Source organism: Lycorma delicatula, chromosome 7 (assembly GCF_047948215.1).
Source record: "Lycorma delicatula isolate Av1 chromosome 7, ASM4794821v1, whole genome shotgun sequence".
Taxonomy (NCBI): domain Eukaryota; kingdom Metazoa; phylum Arthropoda; class Insecta; order Hemiptera; family Fulgoridae; genus Lycorma; species Lycorma delicatula.
In genome coordinates this window covers 119,229,147-119,256,334 of record NC_134461.1, presented here as the reverse complement: position 1 = coordinate 119,256,334, position 27,188 = coordinate 119,229,147, and the positions used below count along the sequence as shown (strand labels likewise).

The window sequence follows — 27,188 nt, the reverse complement described above, 5'->3', positions numbered from 1 at the left end:
AACTAACAAAGTATTGTGTAAATCAGAAATGAGTCATAAAGTTTCCACAATAAATAGAAGCATGATGCTTCTATACTTATTTATTTTTGTAAAAAATTTCAAAAACAACTGCACAATGCTGCCCGGCGCACCACATGACCTGCTCTGCACTAATAGCAGTTAAAATAAAAATGTGAACACATACAACAAACAAACCAATGCTCCATGTGTTTTTATTAGAGAAATAATAACAGAATTTAATAGCCAATGTTATAGCAGATACTGATGTCAGACCTAAAATTACACTTTTTTTTTTTTTTTAATTATTGATTGTTAATTTGTTGCATACAAGTAATTATTTTCATTTAAGCACTAGAGGAATGTTTTTCAAAGATTAATATATTTAAAAAAACCTGTAAGATAAGCTCTTAAAGTTAAACTGTGTTAAACAATTTATGTTTTCTTATTATAGGTTCATCTCATATTTTGACACCTGAGGACTTTTTGAGCAATCTATCCAACTTAAGTACTTAAAAAGGTCAACTGATGGAAAATTTGTGGTAAAATTAAAAAAAAGTAAATAAATTTATTTATTGAATGCAAAACAGGCTCTAAGTACTCGTATATATTTAATAGTGTATTAAATCTTTTACCACAGGTGTATTTAAGTACTTCCAGTTTTTTGCATTATTATTGTATTAGTTGATCATTAGTAACATCTAGAAGAACTGCTTTTAGTTAAGAATTAAAACGTGATTTATTTAAATAAAGTATATTTGATATAATGAAAAAGCAGCAATGTTTATTAAAAGTAATGATGTTATAATTATTCAAAAGTATTTGTATTACAGTTAGAATTATTAAAAAAAAATAGTAAATTTGTCAATTTCATGTACACTGTTTATAGTAGTAATGTAAAAATTGATATATATTTTTTTATGTTTCTCAACTTTGTTAAAATGAAAAAAATTCAGGTAATTTTTTTCTTAATTAAAACAAAACAAACTTCCAAATATTTAAATCAAAATTTTTAAGTTCCCTCTTCATTAAACTTTTTTTTCTGTTGAAACATTTTGTGTAGATTGGCGTATACTCTGGTTGATGTAGGTTTCATGTATGAATTTACATATTTTCTCTATTTGGTAGGATCAGATAGTTGTGCTCTTATGCTAATTACAGAGTCAGTAAAGTATCTATAAACATTATTTTTAAAATGTGCATGTCTCACTGAATATAAAGATCTGTTCTTTTATTGTCCTTTATATCAGAAACTGATCAATGACTTTATATACTGTTTTACACGAAATGTATTGAAAATTTGTATTTTCACTGTATCCATTTTGAATTTATTTTTTCTTTTTCTATAGTAGCTATGTAAAATAAATTTTCTTGGTGTGTAGAAGCTTATTGTCTTTTTAAATTCAAGGTACAAATAAATATTATCTTTATTTACATAATTCTATAAGTAATAATCACTTTTCAAACAAAATAAATACTATTATAATTATCAATAAATCTAATCGTAAAGTATTTGTTGAAATGGAAGTGTATTTGCTTCTACTTCAAATTATCTTTTGGGTCGCTGTACACATAAAACCACTTATTAGTTCCATAATTTCTTTACTTTAAGCTGCTTGTAAATCTAGTGGATTTAGCCATGAATTATAAGCATTATTCGATCAGTCTATGCAAGGTTAATGTCGATTTATGTATAAGTTGAGCCATTCAGGAACCAATAACCAGATCAACAAGTGTGTGGAGGTAACATAGCAAAGTGATCACGTATCAAAGTGGGCTATATCCACTGACTTTCATCTTTATATTGTAGGTTGTTTTTCCACTATTTACTGTTAGTTCGGTAATAATTTTTTATTTATTTTAAAAAGTAAAATTGTACTGAATGAGCAAAAATAATTAGCCAAAGTATTAACAATAAATAATAAAATTGTAAAAAAAAAACTAAAAATAAAATAATTTCTGGATAGTAATCTAGCCAATAATCCAGCTAAATTAGTTAATAAATACCAGTAATATGTTTAAAAAATAAGCAAGCAGTTAGTATTAAAAAGTTGGGTTTTTTTTAATAATTTAATGGAAAAATTATAAATATTGTATTGCTTGTTACTGAAAAATTTATATGTAAACAAAACTGGTTAAGACTACTGTCCCATTTGTCCTAGTTCATGTGGATGGATAATCAGAGAGTATCAACAGAGAGTGATCAACAGCTTGGTTGCTTTTATATATATATATATACACGAGGTGTGATAAAAAAATACGGTGAATAATTTTTTATTAAAAAAAGTAATAAGGTTACGATTAGGAATTCGATTTAATCTCCTTCAAAGTACTGTCCCTAGCTAACAATGCACTTATCCCAATGTTGACTCCATGACTGGAGGCATTTCTGGAAGGCGTCTTTCGGAAGGGCTTTCAGCTGCTCGGTCGTGGCCCTCTCAATGTCAGCAATGCTGTCAAAACGTTTTCCTTTAAGCACAGTTTTAATTTTTGGGAAGAGCCAAAAGTCGCATGGTGCTAAATCTGGTGATTATGGCGGATGTGGACAGACAGGAACACTTTTTTCGGCCAAAAACTCACGAATGAGAAGCTAGGTGTGACACGGCGTGTTGTTGTGGTGAAGAAGGAAGCCATTGGTCAATTTTTCTGGTCGCTTTCTGCATACGTCGTTTCGCAAACGTTGCAGTACACCCTTATAAAATTCAGATTTTACAGTTGTTCCCCTTGGAACGAACTCTAATCGCACTATGCCCTCTCTATCGAAAAAACAACGAGCATGACCTTGATGTTGGATTTTGACTGACGTGCCTTTTTAGGGCGAGGAGATGAACTGCTTTTCCATTGGGAACTCTGCATTTTGATCTCAGGGTCATAGCCATAGACCCAACTTTCATCTCCAGTTACAATTTTGGCTATGAAGTCCGGATCTGCATGAAGACGATCCTTCAACTCCGTGCAAATTGACACACGATTTTCCTTCTGTTCATCACTCAAAATTCTGGAAACAAATTTTGCACTCACTCTTCTCATTTGCAATTCATTAGTTAAAATGCTTTGAACGGATCCGTACGAGATGTTAAGGTCTTCCGATAGCTCTCGAATAGTCATTCGCCTGTTTGAGCGAATCATTGTTTCCACTTTTTGCACATTTTCAACTGTTTTTGAGGTTACTGGACATCCCATACGCTGCTTGTCTTCAACAGACTCATTTCCGTTTTTAAATCGGTCATACCACTTGTACACAGTCTTAAGTTACCACATTATCGCCGTACACCGATTCTAACATTTCATGAGCTTCTTTGGCACTCTTTTGTAACTTAAAACAAAACTTAATGATAATGCGTTGTTCAAAATCCATGTTGCGCAACAGACATGATAAACACAACCTCACTCTAGTGGCTCTGGCAGCTGACTGACAAGCTCGAACGTGTTACAACTTGTCCCTGCCTGTCTCAGTTGATCACGCTATTGGACAAATTACACCATATGGATGTAGCGTTGGCAGTTGCCACTATAAAAATTCATTCACCGTATTTTTTGATCACACCTCGTGTATGTATATATATATATATATACACACACTAGATGAATGGATAGCATTAAATCATTTAATTCATTATTATTGTTATTTTATTAAGTAATCATTGTCGCTTTTTAAATTAAAAAATATGATTTAATGGAAAAAGAAAAAAAATTATGTCATGTATAGTTAACCCATAAACAAATTAATATAGACTGTGAATAGGAGAAACGTGTATATATATATATTGTATAATTAAAAAAAAAAAAAAAATCATTAAATTTATATATTACAGTAGCATGTTTTTGTTAGAACTATTTTTATTATTGTTTATAAAAATTATATTGTTATATCTTATTTGTTATAGCTATTTTTATTAATATTTGTATTAAATAGTATATAATTCAGCTGAAAAATAAATTAAATAGTTGTAAATGATTGTGGATATTATTGTTATATGTTTTCTGTAGAACTTAAATTATTCATCAGATACCAAGGACATTGTCCATAAAGTTTATAAAAAAAATAGCATATTCTAAAAGTTTAATTAATTAATTAATTTTGCATTTAAATTATTTACTACTTACCAATTCAAACTTAGTCTATCATTTTAATAGTTGGTATAAAAACAAATCTTACTTGAAGTAGATTATTACTTGTATACACTAATACCATAACTCTTCAGTTTCATCAGAACTTTCTTTTTGTGACTACCCTTTCTAAATTGGTTTTAAATTCAGGAATATTTTAGCATCACTTAAAAATGTAGAAATAACACTTGAAATTAATTAATTTTCCCAGCTTCTTTCCAAAATTATTAATTATTAATTTTCCCAAAAAATGAGTCCTTCATTTTGTAATGTTTCCAAAACTTTCCCTCATTAATCATAATTGCAACCACAAGTTTCCTTTGCAAGTTTTCCTTACAAAGGAAACTTTTATTGTAATTTAATTAAAAAAAGAAAAAAAAAATGCCAATGGTTATTTAGATGGTGGATAATCTAAGTTTGAGTATAAAAACAAATTTTAAACAATTTTTATATTATTTATTGTTATATATATATATATTAATTATAATTAATAAGGCTATTTAAAAATAATAAACTTATTTATATACTTAATTACAGTAATAAAATAAAAAACTATTAATAATGTATTTGATTGATGTTATATGTACTTAATTTGTTATTCTTCCATATAGTATTGTATAATGTTACTGATATTAACCTTTTTTTTTATCTTCACTTAGATTTAGAAAAGTTGAAAAAAAGGAATTCTGTTAATAAAAAATCATCTTTCAAATATCTATTTATTAATAATTACACTGTAAAATTACTACATCATGCTTATTTATGAATATACCCATTTTTTATTTATTTGAATTAAGGCCTAATTAATAATATAACATATTCAATTTAAAAAAATGAAATTCCACTTTATTAATGATATTTTACTTAAAAGTAGTTTGTAGTTTAAAAAATGTGTAATAAATCCATTATAATACTGCTTTAAGAATTTATATGTACATAAATTATATTTATAAATTTTTAATGTATTATAGATTTGTTTTTCATTTTCATTTTTTAATAGCATTAGGAAAGATTTTTATATCTAATGACTAATATAATCATAAAAAATAAAGTCTGCATAAGTTATCTCTTTCTTTTTATTTTTACTGGATTAAAAATTTTATGTCGGTCCTACATTTTTTCTAAGCGTTTCAAATAATGTTAGAACAGTAAAGTATATTCTTTTATGTTATTATTTACAATCTCTATTTCAATAGGTTCCTAGTGAAAAAAAAAGAAAATTTACTTTGCCATTTTTCCAATCTAGTGCGATTACACTCACATCTGGGATGGTGGATTTTTCAACCAATAAGTTTTGTGCTGTATGATAGATGCAATGGATGATTTTATGGTCATATAGGTATAAAAATTAAACGCATAGTTTAAAAAACAGTTATATCAGTGTGTCATTATCCTAATTTATATGATTTAATTATTTTTTTTTTTATATAAGTGTAATATATGATGAATTTACCATTCCATTTATTGTAATTTTATTGTTGTTGTGTACTGTAATTTTGTTTAAAATTTAAGTATATGCTATTAACAGTTATAGATGTTAATTTAGGCTCACCTTATAACCAAGCTGTATATTGATTGTATAATAATGCTTCAAGAATTTTGGTTATTATAATATTAACAATAAAAATGTAATTAGAAGTTAGTTTTTTCAGAATTCTACTGTGGCATTAGCTGAAGCTGATAATGAAGCAATGTTGTTTTTTTTAAATAGGTTTTTATTATTAATGTCTTCATCTATAGAAATTATTAAACAAACAATAATAATGTAAAATAATCTTGCACACTAGTCACTTTGTCAGCTTTTTTCTTAAACTTTTATAATAATATTTTATACTTTGTTTTATTGTTGCATTTTAATTATTGTATGATAATCATATATTTATTAGTTAATAAATGTATTTACTTGGTTAATAAATTATTAATTGTTTCATTAATAAAATATTGTTTTACAAATGATTATTTATTTTTTTAAGTATGTTAATTGAGAGTTAAATTATATGTTTTGTAAATAATCTTATTCCTTTTTGTAGTAATTAAGATAAATCTGCAGTAATATGGACAAAAAATACACACACACAACTTAAAACAAAATTATATCTATTTTATATACAGAAAGATATTTTGTTAAAGAAATGTATATTGTATAATGTCATTTAAATCTATTGTTAAGTTTTGTTCTAATAGCAAATTTTTTATTAATGATCAGTTTATTATTAGTGCAGATAAAATGTGATGCAATTTTAATTTTATTTGTAATTATTTTTGTTCCAAAATGTTTAGATACTTTCTTACTATCTTGAACCCTTGTTAAAAGTTTTAGTAAATTTATTTTTTAACATCCCAATCTTTGGTTTAAACTTAAACTGATTGAGTTTTTAAATTCTCTGGAAAAATCAATGATATCTAAGCTTCCTGCATTATTTTTATACCTGTTTTACAAATTTCCATCCATTACCATAAGATGATGTCTTTATATTAACTCTTCTAATAATATAAATAATAAGATTTCATGAAGTATATTCAGTCTATTTTTTACTTATATTGAATTGATATTCCCAAAATTCAATACTTCATTCACCTGTAATAATACTGAAGTTATAGTATGTAAAATGTAAAGGCAGATCTTCCTTACAAGCTGCCTCTATTTGCCTCCTGTACACCACTCCTATAACCCGGCATGCTATTGATTGTAACAAAAGTAAGACCTCAAAATGATACAGACTAGTATCTATTATTTTTTATAATTGTTTATTCTACATATGTTATATCTAGAAAAATTCATTTATTTATTTCATCTCTTATTTATTTATTCTACTGTATTTATTTATTTGAGCTACTATATAAATTATTTTGTATAAAATCATTTTATGTTTTATGTTTATAAAATATAGTACGAATTAACATTTTAATTAATTAAATTAATTTTTACGTTTATTGTAGTTGAGTATGAACTTATCTCTGTAATGTTCATAACTCTTTTTAATAATAAATTTAATAATGATTATAATTATATTACTTTTACTCATGTTTCTTTAACACTTATAAATATTAATTTAATATTTTTATTTTGTTGTTTTGTAGGCCTACAAAGCTCAAAAGAATATTAGTTGTTGGTGTTACGTGCTATTTAGAAATAATTTTCGTAAATAACTATGCTACGTCTAAGAAAATCATAACATTTTAGACTATAATAAATAAACAACTCATTTCATATTACATCATTGTTACTGTTTATTTATAGCAAAACTTTAGTTTAACATACTTGAAACAACATATACTTTGAAGAAATAAATAAATAAATTACTTCATATATATCTTGAATAAAATAATAATTTTATTTGTAATAACGAATTTACAAGAGCATATTTCCTTACTATAATAGTGACATCATAATTAGGTATGGTGCAAGTCATTGCAAATTAATTGATGTGACTTTTGGAATATACTGGTGCTGGTATAAGGAGAAACTACTGAATTATGTTAAGATCAGTGGAGGGGATGCCATAGCGTACTACAGACCCGCCTTCAGATATTACATATACTACAATAATTAATATTAGTTATAGTCAAAGTACTATTTGGTAAACATGTCTTAGTTTGTACATAGATTGTATCTTTAGGAAGGTAAACCTTAAAAATAGAGCAAGTAATGTTTTCAATATTGGTTGTTCTTTGATGCTGTAAGACTCAAATTCAAGTGCAAGTAAAACTGTAGTCAATTTTAATTTGTTTTAATTGTTTGGCCTACATTGGATCACTTTAGTCAATTTTTATAGGTGGGGTTTTCCAGTTTCTTGTTAGCCTAGTACTAAATTCTTTCGGATCGTAACTTTCTTTCTTAGTCTGAAATCACCCTTCCTGTTGTTTGTCTGTTGATTTTTAGTCTAGTGTGTTTATGTTGATTTTCAGAAGTTTCCCTAGTTCTTTACAGTTTAAAAGTTTGTTGAATGCTTCTGCCATGATTTCGGCGTTGTCTGTATTATTATGATGTACTATTTTCTTCTTGTTTTTCAACATTTGTGAAGGTGGGTTATATTTTTGTAGTAGTTTTCTGAGGGTATTGTAATAATCTCTAGAATTGATTTTATGGTAGTTTTCCTTGATTTAATTTATTAAGTCTTTTTCAGATATCCTTTTAATGTTTCTGATGGTTTGGGTGAATTTTTCTGATGTTTTTAAGGTTGATAGCATTTTCTTGTTTTATGGGTTTGAAATTTTAACCTTTAAGCTTGGTGTCAAGTGAAATTTTTCTTCATTCATTTTGGCACATTCTGAAGTCCACCAGGTATGTATTTTACATGGATTTAAAGGGCCTAAGTTTTCAGCTTGTTTTAAAATTAGTATCAGTTCTTCTAAATTGTCAGTTAATTTTAAGGTTTGTGTGATTTCCTGATATTTTTCATTCTTTACTAATTGATGTGCGTCATATTTTCTCTTTTCTTTTTGGAGAGAATTTAATTTTGATTTTGATTAAGTAATGGTCTGAAGCCGTGTCTGTTCCTCTTAGTACTTTGACATTGTAGATTTCTGTGCGAACGTGCCTATCCATGCATATGTAACCTAGCTGCCATTCTCCTTTCCTCTAGTCTGGATGTTTCCAAGTTTTAAGTTTACTCAGCCTTTTTTTGAAATAAGTTGATTTAGACATTAAGTTGTGTACTCGGCAGAGTTTGTCAAGTCTGACCATTCCTGTTTGTATGTTTCTATGGGGCCATTTTTTGATAATATCTGTATTTTTTTCTCTTCCCAGTTGAGCATTGAAGTCCCCTATTAGGATCTTAACATTGTTTTTATTTATCTGGTTTATTGTGTGTTCAAGTGTGTCCCAAAATATTTCCACCTCTTCCATGGCCTTTGTCAGGAAATTTTTCGCATTAGTGGGGCATGGGTGTTTATGATGGTATAGATTTTGTTTGTAGTTTTTAAGGTTAATGTTGCGATTCTTGATGAAATGGCTTTAAGATCAATTAAAGAGTCTATTAATTTTAAATATACTATAAACCCTGTTCCGAATTGAGGACATTGTTTCATGACTTTTTCCAGGTTTCCTATTGCAGATTCTGTATCCTTTAGATTCGAATGGTTCGTTTGTCATATTTCTATCTTAATTTTTTGTTTATCTAATTCATCTGTGAAGCTCTTGAGTTATTCAGTTTTTAGAAGAGAATTTATATTGTGTGTCGCAATGTAGTTGGTTTGTTTATGTTTAATCCTGTTCTTTTATGGTTGTGTTTGTCTGGGTGGTTCCAAACGCTCCAATACATTGCTGTCTTATAGGTAGCTACTCACCAAATCCGATGTAGCCTTCCCTTGTTCTCTTGTTGAGCAGGACGGTGGAATGGAATTATTTTCCCAAAAGACCTCTCTATATTTGACTTTTGAAGTCATCCTTGAGTGGAGCAAGCTCAGAGTTATAACTATGGTTGTTAGCCGCAGAGGAATTCCGATTCACCTTCCAGAAATTTCCAATTTTCCAGCTGGGCCACATGGAGGCTCGAATTGAAAATTAAAGTTAAGCTGTTTAGTTTGGAGAAAAGTATTTTTGATTCCAGAATTAATTCCACCTTTGAATACTTTTATTATACATATAACTTTTGTTTGGTTTAGTTAATGGCACTGGCTGAAGTATGTAAGAGTCAGTATGAAATTAAAGGGTGAAATTTAATTGGGCTTACAAGTTGTTATACACTTACAAAAAGTGAAAAAAAAATGTAATTTATTTCATAGTTGTAAAATTAACTTTTAAATAGTCGATATTTTGAAAGCAAACACTGATTTTAATATTTTGAACAATTTTAAATTGCATTTCTTACTCTTATTAGTCTCAATCCATCAAAATTTATTGTGCTTTTGGAAGATTTTTATCTGCATTTTAGGTTAATTTCAATTTAATGGAGGTGTATCAATTACATAGATTAAAGGAAAATGTTGTATAACTATTACTGGTTTCTCTAATGTGGACAAAACTAAATAGCCTGTAATACCATTATATCACATATGATTAAACTACATAAAGCTCTAGCATAATTACTAACTATTTCTACACAATACTTCACAATTCATTGTTTAATTTTATTAAAGTAAGAGATAAAGGAGAACATTTCGGTCAAGCAGACTCCCAGCATGTTATAGAACACCCAATCAAGCCTTTTTTTATGTCCATGAGGCCAAGATTCAACATATGTTGAAGATGTATTAATAGTTGCATACCCATTTTCTTAAAAGTTGTACATTTAAGCTTCCTTACCTCCTATTCATTTCAAAAAATTAATGCAGTTGAAAAAATTCAGATTACAGACGGATATCATGATAAAAATAGGTATAAGTTAAAAAAATAACTAAGACTACCCTATCATAAAAAAACAAAGTGAATAAAAGATAATTGGATAGTATCTGTATTTTTAAATTTTAATATTGACAATTAGTGATGAAACATTCCACTATTATTAGCAAAGAATAGTCATTACATTTCATATTATATAATGTGTGTCTGAATAAAAATACATGAAATTTATCGAACAAATTTTCCAGAATTTTATTATAGAACTAGTCTAAATAGATTTTATTTCTAAAGCATTCATATGAACAAAAGTACATTCATCAGAATTTTTTAAATATTTTTTATGGTCTGGTTTTATTGAGGATTAATCCCATGAATGAATAAATAAATATATATATATATATATATATATATATATATAAGGTTGTTAAATAAAATTTTTACTTATTAAAAATTTATGTTAATAAATTACCTTTTCTTTCCCCAGTTTTGGCTGCTTTAATAAAATCATTATGTTTGATTTGTTTAAGCCGACTTTATATTTCAAGGTCATTTTACATATATATTAAGAAAATGATTCACACACACTGTTTTGATTAATCTGGTTCATATTTTTTTATTTTATAAAATATATTAAGTGATAGATTGTGTCAGGTGTTTCTGATTTCACTTTCCAAAACTAGCCTAAACATCTAAATTAAAAATCTGCCTTTGTAATTCAAAGAACAAATTGAACTCTACCATTTTTTAATGCTTTTAACTTATGAAATGTTGTTCATTGCACTTCAATATTACAATTTTCAAAATTACAATGACTTAAGAAAATAAGTCATGTTAACAGTTATTCAACATTTTCGTTTAATTTTGGGTTTTATTACTTTCAGTTTATTACTTGCTTTTTTTATTAAGAAAAAAAAATGTTTTCATTCATGAATTTATGAAAAGAAGGTGATTTACTGTAAGAAATTTATATCAACTATCGTAGTACTGCTGGTGTTGTTTTGATCTTTAATTATACATAAATAAAGTAAATAGTAAATATTTTCGTAATGTGTGTTCAAACTCATTTGACATATTTACTCAAGTATGATATATAGTATTTTTAAAGCATAATAATTATATAATGGTAGAATTTTTACACAGGTTTAGATGAAACTTCATTAATCTTAGTGTATGTAAATAAATAAAGAATTAATATGTATATAATTATTGTAAAATGATTACACCACTAATATTTATATGCAAGTACTTATTCATTTTCTTAATTTAATTATCCAGTATAAATTTTAGTATTGTTAATAATCAATGGAAGTATAAATTTACATTGTGTATTTTAAAGGAAGGCTTTTAAATAAGTAAGATATGCCTAAAATTAGAGATTACTTTCTATTTATTAGTAAAACAGTAATTCTAAGATAATTAATGTCTGTAACTTTTAAGTCATTTTTATTTCAAGAAATTCAGGGTGGAAATTATCAGTGAGCAAGTTCAAAATGCTGTAATAATATAAAATTTATAATTTTATAGAATTTCAGATAAATTTGCATTTCATGCCAGAGTGAAATTTTGGGCAATATGTATACAATTTATTCATTTTTAAACAAATAGATCATTACCTCCAAAAAGAATCTGGCTCTGGAAGTAAATACACAAGTTACTTTGTACATTGATTATAGAAGTTTTTGTAAATAACCACATTGACGGATTAATTCTATTAGAAGTATAAAATGAGTAGAATAAATTGATAGCTGCTTGCTTCTTCTGTGCTTCCTCACATTTGATGTGTTCATGCAGGCCAACAATTAAATCAGGTGCATACAGGTAATTAATCTAAAATATTCTTAAACATATACAAGTAAAATATTTTAATTACATACCCTACTCTAAGTCTAAATTATCTGCTAAAATTACTGGACACTTACTTTTTTCTTCATCTGTATTGATTAATATTATTGTAATCAGTCAGGTTGCAAATTCATAATCAGTCAACCAATATGTTTAATTATAAATAGTGAATTTATATTAATTATTTCTTTTAAGTATAATAATTCCATTATAAAATATGACAAAAAGTCTACCTTACTTTGCTAAATGCCTTCATGTATTTAAAATAATATTAAATTTTAAAAGATGTTACCTTGTAAAATAAATTATTTAATTTCAAATAGTGGATCTGTTAACTAAACTGAAATTTGTTAAATAGTATGATTATTACTGTAATTATGATTATTGTTACATTTATTTGTTTTGTACTTCTTTGACATGGTGTATTCAGATTAAATAAAATATATTATTTGCGTGTTAAAAAGTTAATCGATTTTAAAAAGTATATTTTTGCCTTTTCAAGTACTTTTTTTACAAATTTTAATTACTGAAATTTTGTATATATTTTTCTATTTATACCACATGTTTCATAAAATGTTTAGAATTAAGATACCATTTTAAAATTATGAATGATGTATAGACGTCTATTTTTGTACCCTACTTTTCATCTTTGAGTTCCAATAATTAATACTGGATTTGAGATTTAAACAAAAATCTCAATCACATCTTCTTTCCACCTCCCTTGTTCAAAGACCTTTTCAACCAACACATTTTGTTTTGTTAATAATCCCTTTGTTCCTTACTGGGTTTTGCTTAATCAATTATCGAAAGTATTATATAATCCTATGATTGTTGTTTTTATCCAGTAGTTTAAAATTTTTTTACTCGAAAAGTTAGAATTGGTTTTTGTAATTTGTTTTCAAATTTAAAAATACAAATTGGAAAACAGGTAAAGTGCAAAGTTGTAATAAATATTAAAATGCCATGATATATTATGAATTTATATTCTAAATTAAACAGCAGCTTAATTATTATGATCTTATTTATAAAAATATTTTAAATATTATTTACATTTAAACTTTGTTGTTACTGTAACAAGTAGATAAAATTTTCAAAAGCAATATTAGAATACATTTTATATTTCAGAACTGGAAAAATAATTATCTTACATGTTAAAAGTTTTTTTTTTAATTTTCTGATCAATAAATTTTGTTGCAATGAGCTGTATTTAGTTTTATTTTTTCTGTATTTTTTTTTTTCTTTAACTTTTGTACCTACTAAACTATTGTAATCATTTTCATTTCTTTTTTTTTTTAAATACAGTTATTAGGTATACATGTCAAAGAATAAATTTAATTAATATAAAAATGATTTAAAGTAGAATTAGAAGTTAATTATATTAAGTAATAATTGTTAGTTTATAACTTAATTGTTTGAATCAACTCATTTGCTATGCCTTAATTAAATAAGTCTTATTATCAATATATTTAAGTATACTGTAATTTTTCATATTTTTTAATAATAGTGTAACATTCTTTTTATTTTATAATTAGATTATATTTGTAATTTATTTTTATGCACTGTTACCACTTGTAATGTGTATTTTTTGTTTTTGTTGATGTGATGTATAATTTTATTGCTGTATTATTTGTTTCATGAATAAATTAAAATTAATGAAATAATTGTTTTCACTTTGAACCTCTTCTCTGAAATGTTTTTCAGTTTACTAACCAGATTTTTCTTTTATTTTTATGATGCTGTAGATTTTTTAATGATTTCCAGTCTTATCTGCACTTATATATATATGTTTGTATATATACAAAATGGCGCATGAAATGATCCAATATTTGGTTTTGTTAAAACATATTTGAATTCCAATATAGATATAATGGGATTATATGATATAATTCCAATATATATATATATATATATATGGGAGATTATATTCTGCTTATCACATTTTCAATATGACCACCATCACGTCTAGCAACTTCTTCAACATGAACTCCTATGTTGTTAATAACTCGACAACACATATCCTCAGTTATCCCATAATAATCAGTACTCACAGTTCCATCACTGTACAAGGATGTTTAAGGAAAATGTTTTTCTTTAGAAATCTCCAAAGAAAGTAATCGCACAGATTCAAATCAGGACTGTTCAGGAGCTAGTTCTGTCCACACACACAAAACAATAAGGAATCTGTTTGAAATGACATGTGTTAAAAGTTTCATGCAGAAAGTCTAAAACAACATAAGCTGTGTTAGGTTTGGCTCCATCCTGCATGAACCACTCGTTTTCTAATTGGTGAAATACTTTTGCAAGAAGCTGAGGAACAAAATTATTACGTAAAATGTTTAGATAACGTTCACTGACTGTTCAAAAAAGAATGGCCGTATTACCCCATGTCTTGAGATAGTGCCCACACTGTATTCTTGGAACATGAAGCACATGTAGATTTTCGGAAGCCCAAAAATACACATTTTGTTTATTAACAACCCCACCTAGGTGAAAATGTGCCTCATCTGAAAACCAAACATTGTTCATTAATATGTCTTTGTTCACAACCCATTTGTTGAGGAGTCCAGGCTCCAACAACACTGCCTCTGACAGCTTTGACATTCTGTGGAGAATGAACATTGGCAGGCCGTTTGTGCTTACCCTCAAGTGAACCACCACCATTAAATTTTTTTTATAGTAAGTCTGCATATTGTTTTAAATGAGGTGACCATAGAGTTTAAAGATGTTCATGAAATTGTCTGTGAAACACCACACTTTTTTTTTCATTAAAAACAACATAGCCTTTATGTGCTGTTCAACAGTCAAGTCTTTCTTTGTCAACCATCTTGGAACGATACACAAACAGTGCACTCAGAAAGAGAAGAAACTAGTATTCATGAACTGATGTCATTTCTGCCAACTACACAATAATTATTAACCTAAACAAATGTTGGATCATTTCATGCACCACCCTACATTTGTTACAGTAATCCTTAAGGGGATCATTAGGAAAGTAAACAAAAATTATTTTGATTTGCAACCCTTTAAGGTGTTAATTAAGTGTTGCTGAAACCAGAAAACTTAGCAACTTGAATCCTGGCAGGTGTATTCCCTTAAAGCAGGAGATTAGCAAACATTTTTGTAAAAAAGCCTAGAAGTGTTAAATATTTTAATTTCTGCAAGCCAAGAGGCAAACACAAGGATATTTTTGTAGATAGGCTTAAGAAACAAGCAAAAAATGAAGTTTTTACAAATTATTTGAAATGCAGCTCTACTAATGGGAAAAATAGAATTGTTTTTTGAGAATAATATTTCACCAAATGGGGTTCAAATTTAGTACTTCCTACCTTTCAAAATTGATTGCAAATCTTTTTAACAGGTCAGCATTCAAAGATACTGATCTGATTGAAATGTTATGCTCACCTTTACATGCAGGTAGTAACTGCCAAATAATAGATATGAACACCCAAGCATATGATTTTATTAAATGTATTCATCACTTGCAACACATATATAGAATTCTGTTTTGTTTTCATGAAATTGACTTTAGTACAGTTACAGTGTCATTGCATAATAAATAGCGCTTTTTCATCTAATTCAATAACAAAATAGTTCACACTCCTCTTGCCTTAAAAGCATGACATTCAAAGTTTACTTTTCTTTTTTCATAATATGCTAGTTACTATCACAAGATTTTAATTCAAGTAAACAGAAAGCCATAGTCTATAAAAATACTGCTTATATTCACCAACCTCTTCAGTAGCATGAAGAAATAAAGATATACTTAGAAAAAATTCCTTCGGCATGCCAGAAGATGAGGTAGATTTCACTAGTGCTAGGGGATAAAAAAGATATCCACTTTAAATTAAAGAAAAACTTCAAATCTATTCAATATGACAGTGGTTGCATGTGAAAAAAAGTTTCACATGTTTAGTATATGACAAGCCCCATCTTACAATTCCAGCAACATTTTGGTCATCCCTGCCGTAAGGTTTGGTCATATCAAAAATTGTTTCAGACAGAAGTTTTAGGTAATGTTTAAAGGACTAACGACCACTTTAAACTGATTCGATGCTGTGCCTATTAAGGGAAGTATGATTTTTTTTGTTTTCAAAACCCCATTCTTTCCACCCCCTGGGTCAGTGGTTGATGATATCAAAAAACTTTACTTAGATAAGTTTTAGGCCCTTATCCAAAGAATTGTAGGAATTTTAAATGAATTCAATATTTTACATAATAAGATAGTTATAGGGATATTTTGTTATTCAAAAAAGTTCCCCATGGTCCGATTTTGCCCATTAACGAACTCGACCGAGATTTTGGGTCGTTGTATTTTATGTATCAATTTGAAACTGATTGGTGCAAAATTACAGCAGTTATTGTATCCACAAGAAAGTGAAATATGTATACAGGAGGATAAGGCAATACTTTGACAACTCATTCTAGAGGCTAAAAATAAGAAAAAAGTTCATATAAACATAGCTCCGAAAATGCTTCTTTAGCGAGTTATACAGGCGAAAGATTTTGCCTGAGTTTCAGTTCCTCTGGGTAAATTAAGGCTTTCTGAAATTCTGGAAAGGTCAATTAAGGGGCAAATTCAATTGTTTCTTATGGTTTTTGAGCTGGGAAATCGAAAAAAATAGGTCCCAGAACTGTATCTCTCTTAGTTTCTAAGATATCCCACGTAAAACGCCAAAAATAAGGTCAGCAAACACATTTTTTTACGTTTGACGTACAATAACGTTGTTAAATTGGCAATAAATCATACATTGTTTTAAACATAAAATGTAGAGAATGTAATTATAAGAAGATTGATGTAAATAATGTCAACAGAAATAAATAAAATTTTAAACATGTCGACTCTTGTCGGTTTAACAACAAAACCGACGAAAACTTAGAAGAGAATGTTACCAAAAAAGAAAACAGATGTGTCTAGTAGGTACAATAATTTTAGACCTACGGAAAACCAGTTGGCAACACTGATTTTTTATAACAATTTCTTTAAATACTACTCATTGTTGTCAGTTAATTGTGGTAATGTGTTAAATAACCTTTCCCTGATCAATCGTGTTTGCAGTATTACGTCGAATTCTTATCGTAAAAATTTCAGAAAACTGTTAAGAAGTGTAATTTTGTATTCATTTTACAGTGCATAAAAATTAAGTCTGTTAAAAAAGTAAAATTCTGTTTAGTTTTGTTTTGAAAAATGCCGCGTATCTTCACTAATGCCGAATATGCCGACATGATTTTCATCAATGGATTTTGCAATGGAAGTGCTCCGGCAGCAGTTACGGAATATCGACATAGGTACCCTGGTCGTGTTGTACCAAATCGTAAAGTATTTATTAGAATTTTTAATAATCTTCGTGATAATGGTACACTTCCCATCGCTCATATTTCATCTGAAGGACAAATCATGCTGATAAAGGTGAAAACATTATGCAGATGGTTCAACGTAATCCGGCAACGAGCACACGATTAATTGCAACACGGCTCAATATTTCACAAAGTAGAGTATGGAGAACATTAAATAATAATGGATTGCATCCTTTTCATATTCAGAAAGTGCAACATCTCCAGCCTGGTGACTACGCCAGCCGGCTGCAGTTTTGTCAATGGGTTAATAGGAATCAACATTTAATTCCATTTATATTATTTTCGGATGAATCTACCGTAAAGGAATAAACAACACACGGAATGCGCATCGGTGGTCTGAAGAAAACCCACATGCTGCAATGGAAAAGAATTTCCAGCAACGATTTTCAGTGAATGAATTTTTGGTGTGGTATCATAGATGACCAGTTAATTGGTCCTTTCATACTACAACATCACAGGGAGAAATTTTCTGGAATTTTTACGTAATGAATCTATTATGTTGCTGGAAAATATCCCCATAGCAAAACGAATTGAAATGTATTACCAACTTGATAGAGCTCCTACATATTTCACTAATTAAGTAAGGCAATGGCTTTATGAAAAGTTTGCTGGTAAATGGATAGGACGTGGAGGGCCGGTTAATTAGCCACTGATATCCCCGACCTCGCTCCGTTGGATTATTTTTTGTGGGGATGGTTGGAAAATGAGGTTTACAAGCAAAAAGTAGACACACATGATGAACTGATTGTTTGCATTCTCAATGCTGCAGCTATAATCAAGGAACGCAAAGTAACTGTTAGACTGGCAACACAAAATCTCTAGTAAAACGCGTTGAAAAGTGCATTGAACACAACAGTGGCATTTTTGAAAGTTATTAAACCACATGAAATACTACTTGTAAGCAGCATATTATCATAAAAAAACAGTAAGTATTCTTTCTTCCTCCAGTTATTATCTATTGTACATAACGAAAAAGTTTTTTTCAATCTGTTAAAAATTAATCTGTTTTGTTGTTAACAAAAGTCAACATATTTAAAATTTTATTTATTTCTGCTGACATTATTTACATCAATCTTCTTATAATTACATTCTCTACAATTTATGTTTAAAACAATTTATGATTTATTGCCAATTTAACAACGTTATTGTACGTCAAACGTAAAAAAATGTGTTTTTTGATCCTATTTTTGGCGTTTTACGTGGGATATCTTAAAAACTAAGAGAGATACAGTTCTGGGACCTATTTTTTTCGATTTCCCAGCTCAAAAACCATAAGAAACAATTGAATTTGCCCCTTAATTGACCTTTCCAGAATTTCAGAAAGCCTTAATTTACCCAGAGGAACTGAAACTCGGGCGAAATCTTTCGCCTGTATAACTCGCTAACGAAGCATTTTCGGAGCTATGTTTATATGAACTTTTTTCTTATTTTTAGCCTCTAGAATGAGTTGTCAAAGTATTGCCTTATCCTCCTGAATCACCCTGTATATATATATATATATATATATATATATATAAACTTTTGAACTGATGTTGGTTTTGGAGTCTGAGGGATGTGAAATGTGAAGATATGTAAGAATTTTCCAGTAGTCAAATAATGGTACCCATTACAATAGGTAGCTTTCTTATGAAATCTACTTAAAAGGGGAAATCTGTTGAGAAATGTGAAAAGTGATGAGTCTTTGGTTGATTGGAATAGCATGAAGAGAAGGGATACAGTAGAGATTATAAGTCAAGTAAAGTAAATGAAACTGGAATCAAATTTTCATAATTTTATTAAAAATATTAACTATTAATTGCAATTTTATTTCTTAAAAATCACTGATACACACGAGTAAAGCCAGGAGATGAGAAAAAGTCTCATATACTTATGTACTGTCTTACAGTAGATATGGTTAGGGGATGTATTAAAATGTAATAATGGAATGTAGAACCAACTTAACGCAAAATGGTTATTGACTATAATTTGGTTGTAATGAAATGTAAAGTTGAAGAAATATAAGTGGAAACAAAGAAATTATGTAAAGCAAGTAAGAAGAATGTCATAAAAAATATGCAAAAATTTAGAAAGAAATTTGTTCTAATGAAGTGGCAGTATCAAACCCAAAAGAAAAATGAAGCATATAATTGGGGACATAATATCAAGTAAACAATGTAATAAAAAAAGTAAATTACATAATAAACAATTTGAGTTCAAAAAATTATTGAACAGTAAGAAAAAGAGGTTATAATTTGACAATGAAGTCTATATTCTGCAAAAATGTATTTGTAAGATGTCTAGCTGGTGCAAGTTGTAAAATTTTTCAACCTGATACTTATTGTGTAGAACTCAATTACTGACAAGATATTACCTGTCAAAGTCTCCTTATCAGTAAAAACCATACGAAAAGAATAATTTATTTAAGATATTCAGGACTCTAAAAAATATCTAAGTTAAACTATAATAACTATAAAGCTGTACAAAAACCTAAGCCTTTTTTTTAATCTTGCTATTTTTGTTATTGGTGAGGTGGTGTAAACTGAACTAACCCAAAAATGTAGCTCCAGAGCTAGCCTTTTCATGGTGTGGTAATTAACCTTGGGTACGAGGTGAGACCAACCCCATCATAAAATTGATATCTGTTTCTTGTCAAAATGTATAATATGTAAACAAGGCAATGTATGAATTGAGTCAAAGTAAAATATAGTGTGTATTTTAGTTGCTACAAGATTGTTTCATCGTCATTTGTACTGGGAAATCAGAAGAATATCTAACAAACAAGTATTAAATAAAGTTTGACCTGAGCTTCATAATTTTATTTGCATGAAAATTTAAGTATATTGCATATTAAAACTTTACATCATTTTAAACTACAAAAAATTAGCTTCAAAAAAATGTTTAAACATTATAGATATTTTTTTTTTTTTAATTTTATTACTTGATATTTCAATTTTTCCTAATTACACTTGTTTTCATTGAAATCACAATTTGCATGTGTATATCTGAGCCCACATTGTTGTTATACCACTTATTTAAATATTAAGAAAATATAAATAAGTAAAGGTTGAAAGTTAAAACTAAATAAAATAAAAAAGTAAAACATGAGATCGCACACAAATTAGGGTGAAACATTAACATTTAATAAATTATAAGCACAATGAAAATAAGACTTGTCTAGATATTTTTTTATATTGTGTAAACAGAACAATTTTTGTGGTTAGTTCATTCAGTAACTTACTGCTTCGGCTGCTATTTGCCATAAAATGAATGAATATTTAACTGTATTTTCATGATTATGTAGTAAGAAAAAAAATTATTGACGTCTTAATGTAATCTGATCAATAAAAAGACGGAGATTCTGAAATTATAATTTCAGGTTTTTTTTTATCAAGATATTTCTTGTCATTCAAGCTAACAAAACACTAATTCCGTGTAATTAACAATTTAATTTTTCGCGCTTTGCATAGATATATACAGAACACTGCACACGACACTGTGTACAGAAAATGTGAATAAAAATTACAAGGAAAGCGGGAAATGTCTGCATCAATCGGCTCAGTTGAAGGTTATTAAACAATAAATATTTGCAAGTCATGGGTAATAAAGTCCTGTTGCCTAGAATTTTAAATATTTTTTTGAGTGAAATAATAGCTCAATGTACTCAATCTACAGGGCTAATAATCAAGTAACAAAAACTGATAACACTGTAGGTAGCGATACCATATAGTAGGTTCCACGGATGTACTCTAATAACTGCTTTTAAAAAACCTTTGTTTCATAGCTTTGGAATTTCGAACTGCTTTCTGTATGTGAAATCAGTAGTAAAAAAATGTATAAACTACAAAATTATAACGTGAATGAGACAGTAAATATATTTTTCTTGAATATAATACCACACAAATATTATCGCTTGATTAAATTTTTTTTATCCTATACCTGAGATATTTTAGTTGTAACCAATATGCTTTTTATTTTTTTATCTTGTGTAAAAAAAAGTAATTTTGATGTAAATTGAACACTTGAATACTAGTTCGGAGAATTATGCAATAATATTTAATGAGGATGTGACGTACCTGCGATCGTACGCTAGTAGTGGAATGGGAAGGCTAGAGAAAGTATAAAAGAGCTGCAGACTGCGGTATAATTGGCTGCGAAGCCCTCCTCTCCGTGAGGATTTATTTATTTATTAAGTGTTAATGTCTTAATAATTTGAGAATTATTTAAACATGGCTCTTAGTCAGACTAGCGTGGTAAGTTGTAGTTTAAAACAATATTAGTGATGGCCATTACAGTAATTAGTCGTTGGTTTAAAATAGGCTTATATTTTAGTATTGACTCAACACATTTTATGTTAGGTGTTTACGTATAGTTAAGTGATATGGAATAACAGTTTTAACATGGTTTTATCTTGCTTTACGGTTTCTTTTTGAAATTGGTTCTTTTCTGTAAGTTATGTATGCGTAGACATTTTTTGAAGAAGAAAAAAATGATTTAACCTAGAAATTTGAGAACCTTGAGAATTGCCAAATATGATTTGAAGCAAGTGAATCCGAAAATAATGAAGTCTTCTCTGTATATCAATTTTTACCAGTATGAAATAATTTTTTTTTTATCATACTGCAATTATTTTTAATTGTCTATTTATTTATAAATTGTTTTGTGCCTTATTAAAATAAAATATTTTGAGAATTTTTTTTTGTTAACATTTATACAGTACTTATCCTAAACTTTGTGATTAGAATACACTCATTTTTTTAAACAGAAGTTCATTATAAGTGATCTTAAAATTAATACTTTTAATTTCAATGTCATATTTAGTATCCAATGTTATTTAAAGTTACAAGAAAATATTATTGATAAAATTGTTAAATTCATTTACTAATTGTGACTGCAAAATATTTTATCTTAATGGTTTACCATAAATTAATGTTAATGACATATTTTATTACCAAATGTTTGAAATAATTATAGAATTGGGATTTCATTTGTAATTAAAAAGACTTATGCTGAGTTTACACGAACTAACAGTTTTTCTTAGGTTATTTCTAAACCTGTTAGAATTATTTATGCTTTCATTATAAAGTTTAAATGTATTATTTTTATTTAGTTAAGAAGATTTTCTTGGCCTGCAGGCAAATAGTAAAATAGTTGCTATGCTTGGAAACTGAAATATCCTTTTAAGAGATCTAAAACTTCTCACCTTACCTTGTTTGTAAATAAGATAAGCTTTATTTGTAGTACATTATCCGTAATTTAAATTTTAATCATGATGGATATTTTCCTTTTTTTTTTAATTTGATGTAAGTTTGGAAATTGAATCGTACAAAAGAAATTTACATGTTGGGTACTTATTGGTTATACAGGACCCCTACTGAAACTTAATTGTTTTTTTTTATACATAACCTTTGTACGCAACTCTACATGATAAAACTTATATATGTATAACTTATTGTATATAATTTTTATTTTTACGTTAATCAGATGAGGTTAGTGAGCGAAGCAAGCATAGGTTATGTTTGCTGGTAATTACGAATCGTGCTCGTATGTCAATATAACCTACGCTCACTTTGTACAAAGGTTATGTATAATTATTATCTTATACTTTTAAATTCATATAATAAATAATAAACGAATAGATAAATCATGTAAATTTACTAGAACAAGTAAAATGAAAAAAAACAGTTTGAGTTCAATAGGGGTCCCATATAACTGATAAGTACCACATGTTGTTTTGAATCAGGTTGATTATTTGATATTTCCGATGTTACTAATGTTTTAGGAATCAATTTATGTTCAGTTACACAGTGACCTACAGTTAACTCTTTCTGAGTACCATGGTTTGATGAACACTTGTAAGGCTTATAAAAATTTTTAACCAACCTGTGAGATAAGCTTGGCAGTGTTTCAGATACCTGGTGTTTTTTATTTTTGTTTGTGTTGATCACCCCTATATCCATAAGTGATATGAGACTTAAAATGATATTTAATAGCTATATGTAATTATACTACAGTTATTTTTGTTATATAACTAAATCAAACCTTATTTGAATCAGAGTTTTAAGAGAATTAATTTATTCTTAGAGTTTCTGAAATTTTGAATTAGTAAGATTTGCAGTATTGTACAGTGATATACTTAAAGAAGGAAATGAGTAAGACTAATGCACAGTTATTCTTTACCAGCTCCTTTGATGAAACATTGTCTCCCTCTATACAAAGATCATAAAAAATAGCATTTCTTAAGTTATGAAGCATTTCCTTGCTGTTTAATTGATAATTTGGTTGTCTTATTGACATTTAGTTGGAATAAAATATCCAGTTCCGTTGCAATAAATTTTCAACTTAGTTATTTATTAAATTTCTATTTAGAGAAGTTTTGGTATATGAAAGAGAAGTAAATAAAAGATTGAATGATCACAGTTGACATGATAGTTTAATTAATATAATACAATTTATTTTTTCTTTCCACCCCAGAGTAGTTTCTTCTTGGAACATGTTAGATCAATTATTTATTTACGGTTGTTTCTTTTTTTTCTATATGTCCAGTACCTCGTCGTTCCTTCTATCTCTCCTTTATTCTTCAGAGAGTTCTGCTCTCTTCTTGTGTTTTGATGCTTCTCTGAATCTTTTATTTTCACTTTTATTATTCTGTTTCCCTTTTAATTTCTTAATTACTTTTAGGTCTTCTTTGACTTGTGTGAACCATTTGCCTTTAGTTTTTCTACTTTGGAAAAAATCAAAAATGTGTTCATTCAATCTACCGTTATTGATCCTAAATAAATGAGAGTAAAATGCAATTCATCTTTTCCTTTTTGTGTCTTTTTCAATTTTTGTATAAAGTTTATTATTTGGAATTGATTTTGCCTGATTATTTTGAAATTTAGAACTTACCTTTTTTTTTCTAGTAGATCTTTGTTGCACTATTTAGGGTTTTTCTGCCATATAGAGTTCTTCCAGCTTTATCCCAGTTCTGTAATGTTGAAATTTTGAGTTCCATGATAAAGACTGTTTATTATATGTGTTTTTGTTAGCTGGAAAGCTAATTCCATTTTATTAGCTCTTAACTGTTAACACTTTTTTAACCAAAAAATTCCAATTGATCCATTCTCTGAGATATTTGAAATTATCCGCCTTCTCTATTTTTTTATTACTTACACCAAGGAAATTTAGGCAGTTTTTTTATCATTAGTCAAAATCTTCATTTTCTCAAATGCGATTTTTAGTCCCATTTTAGCAGCTTGTCTTTGTTGAATTCATTGTTCAGCTTCTTTCCAGTTCTTAGCAAATAATGCCATAACATCAATAAAAGCTAAACAGTTAATTTTTAGTCCTTTAGTTCCTAGTTTTATTCCACTGCTTTTGTCTAAATTTTTGTTACTCTCTTACTACCTTTTCAAGAACACAGTTAAAAAGTAGTGTAGAAAGTCCACTTCCTTGATTATGCTGGTTTCATTAGTTAAAAAATCAAATAAATCTTCCAGAAATTTTATTTTAGAGTATGTGTTAGGTAATGTTGCTTTGCTTAATTTACAGTGTTTTTTTTAATCTAAACCTAATTCTGTTACTGTTGAAAAAGTGATGTTCAATCTACCGAATCGTATACTTTTTGAAAATCAGTAAAAGTTTATAACATATGTTCTATTTTGAATTTACAATATTCCATAATATTTTTGAGATTTTGCCCAGCACAAAATTTGTTTTCTCTAAATCCACCTTGAGATTCACCCAGTTATGATCCAGTTGAGATTTGGCATGAGTAAGAAGAGCTTTAGATAGAATTTTGTATGTAACTTCCAAAAGTGAAATTCCGCTGTAGTTATTCGAGCCTGTTATGGATCCTTTTTTTTTGAAGTGGATGGTGAGTGCACTCTTCCAACAAATAAATTCATCTTTGGGAATTTTTTTGTTATTCCATATTTCGGTAAAAAATTTTGACTAGGAGGGATTCTTTTGCATTTATGTTGGTCTTCTTCTACATTTCTGCTGTAGTTGAACTTTCTCCAGAAGCTTTATTATTTGTAAGTTCATTAATTAAGTTTTGAATTTCATCTAAATCCGTAGGTGTGGAGTTTTCTGTGTTATGGTTGTTAATTTTGAAATTAAAAGTTTCTTTTGGTCTCACAATTTAATAAACTTAACTGGAAATTTTGACTAAGATTTTACTGTTATCTGTGTAGTTATGTGCCTTTTTACTATCCTCATCTTCCAACTGAAGACTTGGTGGATTATATTTAGTTAATTCTTGTTTATTGGTTCAAAGTTCTTTTTCATTATTTTGCTTGACTTATTTTATCTTTTTACCAAATTCTTTTTGGATCTTAAGGAAGTTTTACCTATTTTCTTCATTTTTGGTGGAGTTCCATTTATGAGGCTTTTTGTCTTGTATTTAGAAGACTGTTGAATTCTGACGTCCACCATGCATGTTTTTTAAATCTTTTACGTGATGCAACATTCTGATTTTTGTATCATTTTGGTTTTAATGTTTTCCCTCCTTTCGTGCCTTAAGTCTTCTGTTAATTTCTGAAATTTGTCAGCATTTTGTATTAATTTCTCAGGATCAGTCATTTTAGTATTTAGTATATTAATTTCCTTTTTGTTTCGGGAATTACTTTAAATTTTATTTTTGAGAAGTAGTGATCTGAATTAGCGCCTTTTAATACTTCAACATTTTGAACATTTAACTTTTTGCTAAACTCTTTTTATAGCTACATGATCAAGTTTAAATTCTCTAAGTGGAGATTTGCCAAGATCCACTTTTTTCTGTTTGTGTGACAGTTTCTTAAAAGCTGTGGATTTTATAATAGAACTTTGTGACAAATTTCCATTAATCTTTCCCAATTTTTATTGTTCCTTTGTGTGTGGAGTATTCGCCAACTAATTTCTTAAGTTTCCTGTCTTTTCTGATCTATGCATTAGGATCTCCCAAGAGTATTATGTTACGTTTATCTGTAATGTTTTGCAAAATGTCATTTAATTTATTCCAAAATTGTTCCACTTCTTTGTTAATAGGTGCATGTGCATTAACTATCTTATAAATTTTATTTGTGCTTTTAAATGTAAGTAGGAAAAGTCTTTCGTTGTATACGATTCTAAGTTTAGAATAGAATTTAGAATATTTTTGTGTATGATGAAACTAGTACTGAAATGTGACACATTCTTCATTGTTCTTGCACCTTTTTTAAATTTTGAAAACTTCCAAATCAAAAAAATTTTCATCCAGGATAAAACCATGTTTCTTGTAGAGCTGTAATCATAATGGTTTGAGTTTTCAGAGTGTTAGGTGTTTTAATTTTTATACTTTTAAAATTTACATTGAAGGCTGTCATAAAGTTTGGTTTTTTATTCTGAATTTTGTTTTTTAAAAGGTTTCTAAGTCACTGTGATTCAGCTTTGTGTGAGGTTGCAGGTTTCCCAGAAGCTGAATATCTGCTTGCACACATTTGTGTGGTGGATTGTGCACCACTGGGGTAATATGTTATTAACAGCACACATATTCATAAATGATATATCTTTTGGTAATTTCTAGAGAAATTGTAGAGATAAAATCAAGGTTGTATGCCTTGGAGGCTCATGTCAGCCATCTCTAACATGGAAAACAGATGCTTACCAACCACCACCCGATCCT

The 27,188-nt window shown here is 28.1% G+C and overlaps 2 protein-coding genes across 2 annotated transcripts in view; both read left to right on the top strand.

Annotated features, from left to right (window-relative positions):
• Positions 1-13,875, top strand: part of Rop (Syntaxin-binding protein Rop) — an 80,547-nt gene extending 66,672 nt beyond the window's left edge. The window contains exon 12 of the mRNA XM_075371240.1: positions 452-13,875. Within this exon, the coding sequence (XP_075227355.1) occupies positions 452-513 (62 nt within the window). The 3' untranslated portion in view covers positions 514-13,875. The remainder of the gene's footprint in view (positions 1-451) is intronic.
• Positions 13,876-21,656: 7,781 nt separating this feature from the next.
• LOC142328202 (transcription initiation factor IIA subunit 1-like) overlaps positions 21,657-27,188 on the top strand; it is a 50,194-nt gene continuing 44,662 nt past the window's right edge. Inside the window, exon 1 of the mRNA XM_075371786.1 lies at positions 21,657-21,816. Within this exon, the coding sequence (XP_075227901.1) occupies positions 21,793-21,816 (24 nt within the window). The 5' untranslated portion in view covers positions 21,657-21,792. The remainder of the gene's footprint in view (positions 21,817-27,188) is intronic.